The 13,917-nt window shown below is 38.4% G+C and overlaps 1 protein-coding gene across 1 annotated transcript in view; it reads right to left on the reverse strand.

The window, feature by feature from the left end:
- Positions 1–13,917, reverse strand: part of LOC136879341 (potassium voltage-gated channel subfamily KQT member 1) — a 916,827-nt gene that overhangs the window by 247,555 nt on the left and 655,355 nt on the right. Inside the window, exon 5 of the mRNA XM_067153158.2 lies at positions 434–562. Within this exon, the coding sequence (XP_067009259.2) occupies positions 434–562 (129 nt within the window). The remainder of the gene's footprint in view (positions 1–433; positions 563–13,917) is intronic.

Raw genomic sequence — 13,917 nt, forward strand, 5'->3', positions numbered from 1 at the left:
AATTATGATCTCCAGTGTCCCATAACAGCAGAAGGTGATGTATCACACTTATCAACATTTTAATATCCATGATGAAACAGAAACACCAGAAATAATATAATGCTGAAGCACAATAAAAGAAGAAACTACTGTATAGTAATTCAAGATAGGGGTAGCCAGATCTCACAAGAGGTGGGCGTTAACTGTGCATTTGTCTCAAGGTTACACAAAACTGTGATGTTTATCAGGAAAACTCAAAGTGCATTCTAGCATTAATGAGTCCATGGATAATCATTGCATGTTGTGATATCCATCAACACTTGTGTAGCTACAGTCAATACTTGCAAAATGAAAGTGTCAGTGGAGTACCAAACAGCTTTTATTAATAGATGTGTCACTGCCCTTTATTTGAAGAAGCACTTTACCTTCTGTTTCTCTAAATATAAATACTTACCACTCCCCACCAGAGTGCATCAGCAAAGTTGGAGAAGTGCTTGGGGTTGGCATCCTTCTCCGCCAGGTACACAAGGAATGAAGCGAAGATGAGTCCCAGGAAGCCAATATATAGCGTTGTTATCAGCTCCTGAAATATTTAGGCACAATACATCATTGATGAAAGGTAGTCCATTTGGAAGTGCGCCAACATTTAAAACGTAGCTTTTAACATGTACACCTGTATTAACATATATGCCATCAGCTCCAAGGGAGATCAAATATCTTAATGATAAGGGCATCGTGATATAACAGATACAGAACATGTTAAAAATTAAGAGAGACAACTGGCCATTGAAAGGTGGAAAGGATACTGTGAAAATCTATATGCAGATGTGACTACCAGGAATGTTTGTAATAAGTACATCCCTAATCAATCTAACTCTGAACCAGAGCCTTCAGTACTGAGGAGAGAAGTAGAAGATGCAATTAAACACCTGAAGAATCATAAAGCATCAGCAAGTGATGGCATTACTGGGGAAATGATTAAGGAAATGGGAGAAGAAGGAGTACGTTTAATGCACTTCATCTGTAACAAGATATGGGACAGTGGTGTATGGCCACAAGACTGGCTCATTTTCATCTTCATTCCACTTCACAAAAAGGGATCAACAAGGAACTGTGGAAATTATTGAACCATCTCACCAGTATCACATGCAAGTAAAATATTATTGCATAACATAAATGAATGTTTGAAACCTTACATTAGATATCAGCTCCCATCAGAACAGGCTGGCTTTGTCATAGGAAGAGGAACTAGAGAACAGATTCTAAATATCCATCATTTGGTTGAAAAGGCACATGAATTCAACATTCCTTTGTTTCTATGCTTCATTGACTACCAAATGGCCTTTGATTGTGTTTTGTGGCCGAAGTTGTGGTGTGTTCTAGAGGAAATATGAATTCCATCTCATCTCATTTCACTTATAAAAGGCTCATACGATAACAACTTGGCCAAAGTCAGAGTTGATGGTGATCTAACATCAAGTTTTAGAGTCTCCAAAGGTGTGAGATAACGATGCATCTTATCACCTCAATTGTTTAACATCTATGGTGAATATATCATGAGGCATGCCCTCAACAGTTGGGAAGGAGGATTTTTGATTGGTAGGAAGAGAATTAATAACCTCTATTTTGCTGACGACACCACACTTGTAGCCAGCAGCGTACAGGAGCTTGTCAAGATAATGGATCGTGTACAACAGGAAAGTCACAATCTTGGCATGGAAATTAATTGGAGCAAGACAAAACTAATGATTGTCAACAAAGGTGCAGAGATTCAGCTGCCACAGCACCTGAACCATCTCCAAAGAGTTTGTCTGTTTCCTTATCTTGGTTCAATAATCGAGGATACAAGTAGCTGAGAAAAAGAAATCAAATGTTGTATCATTCTAGGACATACAGCTATGGCAAAATCAAAGATCTGGCAAGAGAGAGCAATATCTATGAATATGAAGAAAAGATTAGTACATTCGCTTGTGTTCTCGATCTTCCTGTATGGATGCAAAACTTGGATCATAAAAGCTAAGGACAGGAACCGAATCAATGCCTTTGAAATGTGGTGTTGGAGAAGGATGTTGCGAATACCATGGACAGCCAGGCGAACAAATGATTCTGTCATCCGGGAAATTGGAATACAAGAAAGTCTATGCCAAGTTGTGTACCAGAGAATCCTGCAATTCTTTGGTCACATTATGAGAAGAGAGGATGACAACCTGGAAAAATTAATTGTCCAAGGAAACGTTTCTGGCACAAGGACACGAGGACGGGTCGCAAAAAGATGGGTTGATCAAGTAAGAGAGATCGTGGACTTACTATGGAGAGTTACTGTGCGGAAAACGCAAGTACATACAGAATGGAATCAGGTTATAAAACAAACAACAAAGTCCTTGGGTCACGATACTCAGTCATGAGTCAAACGACTGGAGAGAGAGTGTTGGCTGAGTTAATAGCATCAATATCAAAATAATACAGGAATAAATCAAAAGATGTCTTGTAGGGCCCTCTTTAACGCTAACCAAAACAACATAATTATACTGTAGAGTTACTTCAAAGTTATGGAAAAAGTGGTGACAAATTTCCACATGGGAAAATCAAATGATCATAAACAAGTCTTATATGTCTCTCGGTCATGGCCATGCATCAATGGTTGCTAATTTCAGATGATGGTTGCTAGGTTCATCACACATTTTGATGATGATGAAGATGATGCTTGTTATTTAAAGGAGCCTAACATCTAGGTCATCGGCCCCTAATGGTACAAAATGAGACTAAATGTAATGACAATTTAAATGTTCAAAATCATCCACTGACCAGAATAAAAAATGTGATGATGAAGAATGAATGGATAGGTATGAATTTAAAACAATCAGTGGATCTGACCCACAAAACTACCATAAACAATAGTATTACTGACCAAGGGACTGCTTCTAAAACACAATCTTGAATCGAGAATGCTTGTTGTCTAAAGGGGTCCAAAATCCAGATCAACGGTCCTTCATAATGGTACTTATTGCTAGTAAAGTAGGACCATGGTATTAGTCATGCTGCGGTACTAATCAAAAGTAGCGTAGACTCACGGTGTTCCACATTACGGTATTACTCACAAGTATTGTACTTCGCACAGGTAACGCAGACCTATGGTGTTTCTCACATAATGGCGCCACTCATAGGCAACGCAAACCCATAGTGTTCTTCACCTAGGTGTACTAATCACGGGCGCTGGTATTCCTGTGGTGTTCCTCACATAGTGGGTACTAATCACAGACAATGCAGACCCACGGTGTCACTGATGTAGTGGTACTAATCACAGGCAACGCCCAGATCCGTGGTGTCTCTCACATTGGTACTAATCAGGGGTACTGGAAAACCTGTACAGACTCACCTTTGTTGCTATTAACATAACAAACCTATGGGTATCTAACATAGTGGTACTACTCACAAGTAAAGGCAACCCATGGTGTTTCCTGTGTGATGGTAGTAATAACAAGTAGTTTCATGGTTCGAATACAATCATCCGTTGGTCGCCCCTTACGAGAGGCAGGGGATACCGTCTGCATCCCCCACCCACAGGGGGTCATAACACATTTTGTTATGTACATTACACAAATTTTCAGATAGCTCCCAGTTCCAAGACATATTTATGTCAATACCAAGTAACAAAGGCTTGACATGGTGGTCCTAGAGTTTGGAAGCATAAGATGAAAACAAATGCCTAGGATCTGGGAGTGTAAGCACCTGGTTAGCTACCACAAAGCTAGTTCAAACTGTGTGGTTTTATTATCTTTACCGAATGTGACAGCCCTATTGCCAGACACTGGAGACAATAAGAAACTTGTCTTCATCACAGCCGACCAGTAATAACACAGACAGTCATTGCATTCAGTAGTTCTAGTTTTAAGGGCTGACTTGGTAGGTTCCTGGCAAGCATAAAGGAAGGATCTTTCCTTATTTCTACTGCCGGTCAATTTTATACGTTTCTATTTATATGTTTCTACTGTTTCCTAAACATGCAATCCTGCATTGAAACAAAGAAGCAACTTAAAAACTGAATTGTGATTATTTCAGTTTTTGATTACAGTACTTGGTTACACTTTACACTAACTTGTTTGTATACCTTATTCTTACTTATAAACCGACTCTATGTCAGTCTCTGAAATGTGACAATTTCCTGCATTTCCAGTGACTGCAGGGCAGTCCTACTGTGACCAATAGAGCTTGCATCATGTGTGGTCCACTGATACCACATCCCATGAAAATAATGAAATCATAAAATTTGAAAATGAAATGTCATTGTGTGTGTCGGATGTAGTTGCGGTATACGTAACGTAAACTCACCAATGGTCTTATCATTAGCCAATGCTGTCACAGACAGGGGCGTATTCTACGGGCTCCTGGGGCTACCGGTGGTAGCCCAAGAAAATTATATTAAAAATAAATAACACTCTATTACAGTTTCAACAGAGCATTCAAACAATCGTGACATTCATGAGCATTCTTCTTTATTGAAAGAAAGTGTGGGTAGCGGGTAGTGAACGTGGCAATGCTGTAGAAGCCACGACCGGAAACCTTACGCCCCTCTCCACTTCACTAATCACCCACACTCGCTCAGTCCAGGCTCAGCACTGAAAGCGAGCCAGTTGCCACTACAGTTGGCGGTTTCTTACCTGGTTAACAACAAGCAGCCTACAATAAATATACATTATCGCGCGCAGAGATGTGAATATGTTTTAGAAGTTAAAGTATTTTCAATTTGTGATTTGTTTAAGTGTCTGTATGCTGAAGAATTGTATACTGTAATTTTATTATATTGTCTTGTTTTAACTGAGGCAGCTTTGGTTTTGAGGGAATATGATGGAATAAACACCTGTGGGGGCTTTAAGTGCCAATGACTGCATAATAGAGAGTTTGTTGAAAGTTCCTTTCAGCCGTCGTCCATACAATGACAAAGCTCAAATTATGAATATGGCATGACAAGGCCTACATCTGAACTGCAATAATGTTCCGATGTGAAGGAAAACAGCGCAAGTACACACGTCATTTCACATTACCAGAGTACATATGATAGATGGAAGTGGTTGTCTGGCAGTTTTAAGCTGTCTAAAGTATATTGCTGGCCATGTTGTTATTAAGTCGTGAAAATATGAACTCTTTTTGCATGGCAGATAAAAAATATGATAAATTGAAGGCTTTCATTTCCAGTAGCATGAACTTTGCAAACTTTGGTAATACAAGAATTGATTTTCAACTAGATACACAATATGCTCTGCACACTGACCAACATAATGCTCTTGTAAAAAGAATCGTGAAATTTTATTATGTCCATGAAAGTCTTACCACCATATAAGAAAATGGACTAAGTCAAGTGATTCCTGAAGTACTAAAATCGGCAACATTAATTGTGACAATACAAGCAACCTCAGCATCCGTAGAAAGAACATTTTCTGCGCTGAAGAGGATAAACTCATAGCGCCATTCAACGCATACACAAAAACGTTCATGCAGTTTGGCATTAATGCAACTGAAAATTCCTTTTCTTCAGAAACTTCACAAGAGGCCTGACTACAACTTCAATGAAGACATCATCAAGGAATTTTCATCCCAAACCAGACGTCTTGACTTCACATATATATAGATAAGATTTAAAAATGTAATTTAATATTTTCTGTATTACTAGGCTGATTGGTAGCCCAGATCTTCAGACCAGTATATGCCACTGTTCACAGGGAATACTAGAAGTCTGTGGCTCTAACCTTTACTTACCCCAGCCCAATGGTTTTGTCATTAGCCAGACCTAACCATACCAGACCGCACCAATTCTGTCATGTCCTTTCACCAGCCAGACAAAAGTTTCTAAGTTGGTAGCTGTGATGCCATGTGAGCTGCGCCATATTGGATTCTTAACCTCTCTCTATCGAACTTGTTAGTGAAAACTTATTTCAGTGCATAATTTCACCAACACCATTCGATAGAATATTCCCGAATAATTCTAATCTCAACAAGATGTTGAATTTCGTTAAATTACCATCACTGTTTCGACACTGTTTGTCCATGCCATTGTCCCAACAATGGAAAGACCATATGCAACAATGTGACACCAGACTTCACAACTGTTAATGCTGTTAAGGTTAATGCTCGGAAGGATCATTGACCATTTAAGAGGAAGGTCAGCTTTCCCAACAGTAAAAAGCGATTACCCACTAAAAGGCTCCTTGAAACCCATGACAAACCAGTACAGTAGGCCTAGTACAAAAGATATTACAAATATATATTACAAATAGACTAAACCACTTTCCAACTAAAATGTCAATAAAATTTTTACTTTAAACAAGAAGTTGCTCATGATTGTAATCTTAAGATGTTATATTTTAAGCCAGAGCTTTACTATCTGCTTTGCAAAGTTAAATAACATTTTAAAAGGAGTAAAAATGTTGCAAATCCTACGTGCAAATACTTTTAGAGGAGAGATGTGTTCACTGCAATGGCCATGGATCCACCAAGGCGCCCCCAGAAGTATATTTACCGGTACCTTTATAACCTAATGAAAAGTAGGACACGCCATTTTTCACTGCTTGAGCAGCTACTAGCACTGCCATTGGCTGGCATGTAATCGGATATGATGTCATTCTCAGCAATCAAGAGAAAGACATTCCTGTAAAGCTATACGATACAGATCTCATTATACTGTCCCCTTCAAATATGGCTATCTTTAGATTATTTACGATGAGCCGACATTAAAAGATTTTATTGTTCACCGGGAGTTGTACTCATCATTTGGAAAGCTGTGTGTGAGCACCAACCTGGTTTTTTCTGTCGTTCAGAGGGACAAGGTATTGATCCGTGTTCGACTGAGTGCAGGGTAGATCATGTGACAAGCCAGTGTTCCCAGCGAGCCATGCGCCGACAACCTGTGCTGCGAGCAGGCAAACTTCGAGAAACAGTCACAGCCAATTACAAGAGACCCCGTGAACCAATGATCGTCTCTAAAAAGTACACGCCTCCCGAGCGAAGACTATAAAATGTAATGTTCGCAGTAAATCATTCTCTCTCTGCTACTCTCTGCTGCTCTGCTTTGTTCTACTCTGATCTACGCTGTTACTCTGGTCAACGCTATTCTTTCATCAGAACCACGTGGGAAGAAAGTTCTGCCATGCAAGCAGACATCCGCTCTGCTGAAATTAGTGCATTTTTATTATCAAATCTTATGGAGTGAATCTCAACATTAGTGACCCAAGTTAAATTTATTTCTGCACGAGAACATTAAGTACTCCAGCGTGTATGTACACATTTTAATATCTGTTGTATTAGTTACAGCCTACACTTCTGGAACGTGAGGGAATTCATCCCAGTGAATCGCCGTGTACATCAAGATGGATCTTTCCTCTACAATGTGCATCTTAATTTCATCGTGGGACGTCTACTGCCGTGTCTCCATGACCTTCTAGACATGTAAGGCACTTCTGGTCGGAGAGGGTGACCGAACGGGAAAATGCCGGAATGACTGATTTCAACCTGGAATCGAACCTCAGCCAAACTTGAGTACCATTTAATCTTTTATTTTCTGTCTCATCTTTGTACAACTAGAGGATCTTTCTTCTCTAAATTGTAGCTCTATTAGTTCTTGTTGTAGATTGAGTTATTTCATTTTCCATTTCTTGAGGTGTCATGGTAGTCGAATTACGTGTGTGTGACTGGATTTTGGAATCTATTAGATTAGCTGTGTAGTCTGTCTTTGAATGAGTTCTCATGTATAGGATTTAGACAGATTTAAAAATCACTGACCACGCGATAAACCTCAATTGTCTACCTGTGATATTGGAAATAATCTGGACTGGACTTACGTGTAAAATTTGTGAGATAGGGTCGAATTTAGTGTCATTTTCAGATCACTTGCATTCTTTAGGGTCGAGTCATCTAGTTTCACGACATTTCAGGAGGACTGATAGATCTAATAATCACTTAAAATAATAATAAAATTAAGTAAAGATCAGGTTAAGAATGGAATTAAACGGTCGTGAGCTATAAATTATCTTCGATTCCTTATATGTGAGATTTAATGTGCTCAGTTCATGATGCGTCTGGAATATGGCAGTCCTTCAGGATGTTAACTGAATAATTTATTGATTGGAGAGTTTATTAGTGAATGACTTGTTGTTGTGTCTTTGGGAGCACAATGTGATTTATTATAAGTGGAGCACGCGTTGAATACATTTCATGAATAAGGAATAATAATAATGTGATTAAGGCTCATGAATGCAATATTTGCGACTTGTAACCCATGTGATGGTGATGATTATGGAATTCTATTAGAATCTTCAAATTAATTTCAGAAATTTAGATGAATCTCCGTCGCTATTTAAGGAGTATTTCAATTCAAGTGATACCACGAATTTCGATCACTAGCCACTATTGGAGTAAGAATATTTCCAGACACGAATTCATCCTCCAGATATTATTGACGCGACCATGCTAAAAATAATAATAAAATAATAAGGGCAGGATTCGTTGTAAATATTATATATAAAAAGTACGTGTTACCTTGTGTGAATGTGGCATGTGTGTGTTGTAATTATGAATATTTTCCATGTTTTTGATTGTCTAATATAATTTAATCTGGTCGTGCATTTACCGCAACGGCACGGATTATGTCCAATGTTGTTTGCCACCATGATGACTTGTTTAGCACACCTTAAGGAACAATTTGATGAGATTAGTGTCGAGTAAGACTAGGTCCGACTCGTTGGCTGAATGGTCAGCGTACTGGCCTTCGGTTCAGAGGGTCCCGGGTTCGATTCCAGCCCGGGTCGGGGATTTTAATCGCTTCTGATTAATTCTTCTGGCTCGGGGACTGGGTGTTTGTGTCCATCCCAACACTCTCCTCTTCATATTCAGACAACACACTACACTACCAACCACCACAGAAACACGCAATAGTGCTCACATCCCTCCATATAGGGTTGGCGTCAGGAAGGGCATCCGGCCGTAAAACAGGGCCAAATCCATATGTGCGACGCAGTTCGCACCCGCGACTCCACAGGTGTGGGAAAAGCGGTAGGAAAAGAAGAAGAAGACGTGTCGAGTAAGACTAGGTTAAGATTTAATTTACATTTTCTAAAGATTTAGGTGAAAGATCGTCTTGTTATTTTTCCGCAAAGGCAAACGATTTATAAATTAATCTTTAACTAGCTCACACGTGGATATGAGAAAATTTTCAATGCATTTATATAAAAATTTCAAAGTATTTTCAAACTGACTTGAAACTTTAAATGCCATGCAAATATGAATTTAATGTTCACAAACGGCATAATCAGCTTGAATTTAGGTGATAACGAGTAATGATGATAATAATAATAATTAATTGGGAATCAATCAGAAAAATGTGAATTATAATTAGGTACCATGAGAATCATTTACTGAGATACACTAATTTATAAACACGATCGTGTGATGATAAAGTAAAATTCTACACAGATAAGGTTGGAAATAATAATAATAATAATAATAATAATAATAATAATAATAATAATAATAATAATAATAATAATAATAATAAAAAATTACGGTAATTATAAATGTTGGAATTAATTTTGATTTTCAATCTGAGTTTCTACTGGTGTTATTAATGAACGTTATACACTTTAGTTATCGAAATTCACCAGAATTTAACGTTGACCACGTATTGAGATTGATATAAATTAATGAAATCTTAAGTTAATTTTATTATGGAACTAGCTGATGTAGGCCCTACCCGTGCTTCGCTACGGAATTTTACATTGTATTCAGAATTGTAGGTTAGGTAGATACACGTTGTGAGCAAGACTGTATTAAATTGCATAGCTCTTAACGTTACCCTAGAAACGCGACGGAGAAATCACTAAACGTCTTTTCTCATTGACGACTGTGTTAGGGAATTGCATTGTAATGGAGGACACTCACTCTCCACCTGATTTTTTACATCCTCAGAAAGACTGTCTTAGTACTTTTCCCAACTGAAATGAACAAAAGTCATTACAATGACGTCAGTAGGAATGGCACGAGTAAAAGCAATGATTTCGCATGAAATACTCGATCAAATGAAAAACCACACATTTTCTAACTTTTAATGAACAGTACTACGCTGCCGATCTAACAGTTCAAAGTTCCAGAGCAGGAATGACCAGGCCGCAGAAAGCTGTGGTCCGTGAACACTCTTGGTCTTTTTTATGTGGGGGGGGGGGGGGGTGGTCGAATAGTGGTGAGTCCCAGGGCAAAAGCTATGCCCTTTTACTAATCTCTTTCCTAGGAGTACCCGATGAGTCGGAAAATCTCAGTTCACTACACTGGCGGCGGAAAAATCTATCTGACTTGGAGGCAATTTTTTCCTCCAAGCCAGAGGAGAAACCCCCTCTTCACTGCTAATTTTGAATAAAATGAATGTGGAATTGAATAAAAGTGAAGAGGAAGAAGCTCTTTTTAAGGAACGGCTCTTTTCAGACATCAGCTAGTTGTGGTGCTATAATTTGGAATATGCCTAAATAGTAATTCTAGACCAGGTCATACTACTACTACTACTACTACTACTACTACTACTACTACTACGTGATTCTCTGCCTTAAGAGTGCACACTGTTCATTCAAAACAGCGCGTCGGGGTAGGGATCGAATAGTTGGAATACTATGATGAACCAGTGAGTTACGTACCTGCAGTACGGTATCAGAAAATGTATGAAGCAGGGGAATGACATGCTAAAGAAGAAAGTTTTCTAATTCCCCAGCTATTTCCTGCCAATATTCAGTCAGGCTGTTATACTCGGTACGCAGCAGTAATACCATCTATCGCAGTTGAGCGGCAGCATAAGGGACAACGAACATCACCACAAACAATGGTCAATGTAATGTTATTGTTGATCAATGTCAGTATTGTAGGCCTTCACATTTAGTTTTCTTCCGACTCTGAAATACCACTCTTATCATAGTCGGTATGGTAAAATTGAATAAAACATAAACGATCGGAAATTGTATTCTCTATAACTTTAGTTAGGTAGTACTTTTCGATAGGACCAATAACATAGGTATTTCAAATTTAATTTTAGGCGCTTTCCCCTAAACTACAATTTCATGCTGGGCGAATAAAATTGCTTATAACTGAGACTGTAGTTTCTTATTCCCCGACTCTATGTACCGACTTTCATTAAATTCTGTTTACCCATTTTCTCGTGGCTCGGCGTTGATATGGACTTGGCAACAAAAATACAAATTCATGAATATCTGTGTTATCAAAGCCAGTATGGTAACAATGTATGACATAAATGATCGGAAATTTAATTCTATATAACTTTAGTTATGTGGTATCTATCGATAGGACCACTAATAATATAAATATTTGAGAATTAAATTTTAGGCCTTCCCCTAAACTACCATTTCACTCAGCGTGAGTAAAATTAATTATATCCTAGATTGTAGTGGTTCATCCCCCGACTTCACATACCAATTTTCATTAAATTCTCTTCAGCCATTTTCTCGTGATGCGTGTACATACAGACAGACAGACAGACAGACAGACAGACAGACAGACAGACAGACAGACAGACAGACAGACAGACAGACAGACAGACAGACAGACAGACAGACAGAAATTACGGAAAAGTAAAAAGTGCATTTCCTTGCTACTACGGACATGCCCGATACAGAAATACCATTCTTTTCAAATTCTGAGCAATGTACAGACAAAACTCTTATTTTATATATATAGATAATAAGCGAGATTGCTGCCTACTAATTTTGTGTAAATTTTCATTGAAGTCTCTGGATACTTTCATTTAAATATTTTGATTTTTGAAGGCAAGTGAAGGCCTAATCTTTTGTTAATTTTCATTCCAGAACAGTAAAACTGGAGGACGAGGATTACATTTTGGTTGTTAATTGCTACAGGAAGACCAGACATTATGAGAGTTTATTGTAATCAAAGCCTTGCAAGGATATTTTTGTGTTTTGGATGCTGATGTGAATAAATGTAAGAGTGTTGTTATTTTTTTTTTTTGCTTGGTCGTCAGCCCTTTTCCCTTAAATGCCTCTAAAAACGGAAAGCCAGGAACGAACGGTCCACCCCGGGATCTCTCGCTCACTGGCTGGGTTTAGCTCGGCAATTATGGGGGCAATACTGAAATACCGGTATGTATATAAGCACAGTATGACATATCTATCCTATTTACAACTGATAATTGTAGTTACTAACAATCGCCTGACGAGTTTAAGCTGAAGTGATATACAGTACCGTATATAGTGACAGCAGTTTTGCCAACACTGCGATGTGTTTAACTACTTAACGGCAGTTTGAAAACCACGAGAACAACTAGAGCCACCCCCTCCCTACTCTACGCTTAGGTTATGTTTAGTTCCTACTGTAAAGAAAAGAAAATGCTATACCAACACGAAAAGTAAGTTTATCCCTGAAGTTCAAAAGTTAAAACTATTCGAAAATATTTCAAAGTGAGCTAATCCAACAAACCAGTTCGATATTATTGCTGCCCTGTCCTCCTTAAAATTGCTAACTTACTTTGTTATTGTTACCATTATAACGTAGGAGAAAACTCTACGCGTTGCTAGGTGGGTCTTATACGGTAATGTGCTACTCTGAGAGATGAAACAAGCAATTCTCCAATTTCATTTTAAAACTTTTTTTGGGTCGGTTTCTGCATCCAAAAGTACAACAGCCTGGTGTGTTTTTCTTCAGAACTCCGACGCCAGAAAATAATAATCCCTTGTGCCTAATAAAAATAATATTTTCAGTAGTATTAAAGTTAACATACGTAGCCTCAACGAGCTAGAAAGAGGGTACCGGTAGCCTACACTTCAATGAAATTGCACCCTGTGCGGAATCCATACGTTTAAATCAGCCGATGGAATCATAATAAAATACTCCAGTTTCTAACAAAATTGTAGGCCTACTAAACTATTTTAACCCTCCTAGTCAATACCATATATTTTTACGTCCAATTAAGACGAAAGTTCACACATAAATAGACATGTTTCGACCCGGCATTGGATCATCTTCAGTAAGACATGTATGATGCATTAAAACACTGGGAACACACAAAATGAAATGTTAGTTACAAAGTTTTTTAAAAAGCATGATGAAAGTTAAAAAACTGGGAAATGTTGATCGTTAAAATAGTCTTGAGCTGGAAGTCATTCTGTTTCACTGCTTTTTGTTGTCCTTTGGTGTGGCTTAATTGGTTCCTGTATACTGTTGACTTAGTTTTTGTGTTCCGGCATGGGCTGACATACATAAGCATTATTGAAGTTGAACCGTCTGATTTTAGCGTTACGTGGCCCGCTTGTATCACCTGTGTTCTCTGATTATGGAGTCCAGCTCTCGACTGACTTGCTCCCGCAGTCGAGACCAAACAAATCTATTGTCTAAAAACATTTTCAGATAATATTCATATATCCCCTCTCGCCAAGTAATATTTTACATGGTCGTGTCCTCCCTACCGAAAAATTTAAGTACGGTCAGCTAAAGAGTTTTGATAATTTCTCACTACATTTTTCACTAAGACACAGCCACGGCAATTCTGTATACCATGCTAATTAAAAAGTCTTTCAAGTCTTTTAATTCGGGATTTGGCTTGCCATTTGAAATATTATTACTTTCCTCAGTAAACTGACATGATCCTAAGAAACATAGGCGCCCGTACCCGGGGGCAAGGTGGGGACCCCCCCCTAGCTCTCAGTGAAGGAAAAAATCTAATCTAGTCAGCTATTTTTATTTCAAGAAAATGGTGTAAAAATTTGTATTACGTAGAAGTGGTAGGGGATACCGTGTGTGGTATTCTACCATGGAATACAAGTCGACATTCATCTTCCAAAATATTAAAAATACTACATACCCCCAGGTCTAGCCCCTCCCTACAAACTATACTATGGGCGCCCATGCTGAGAAACGGTTTAAACAGCTCTCTTTAATACA

The sequence above is a fragment of the Anabrus simplex genome, chromosome 8 (assembly GCF_040414725.1).
Source record: "Anabrus simplex isolate iqAnaSimp1 chromosome 8, ASM4041472v1, whole genome shotgun sequence".
Classification (NCBI taxonomy): Eukaryota; Metazoa; Arthropoda; class Insecta; order Orthoptera; family Tettigoniidae; genus Anabrus; species Anabrus simplex.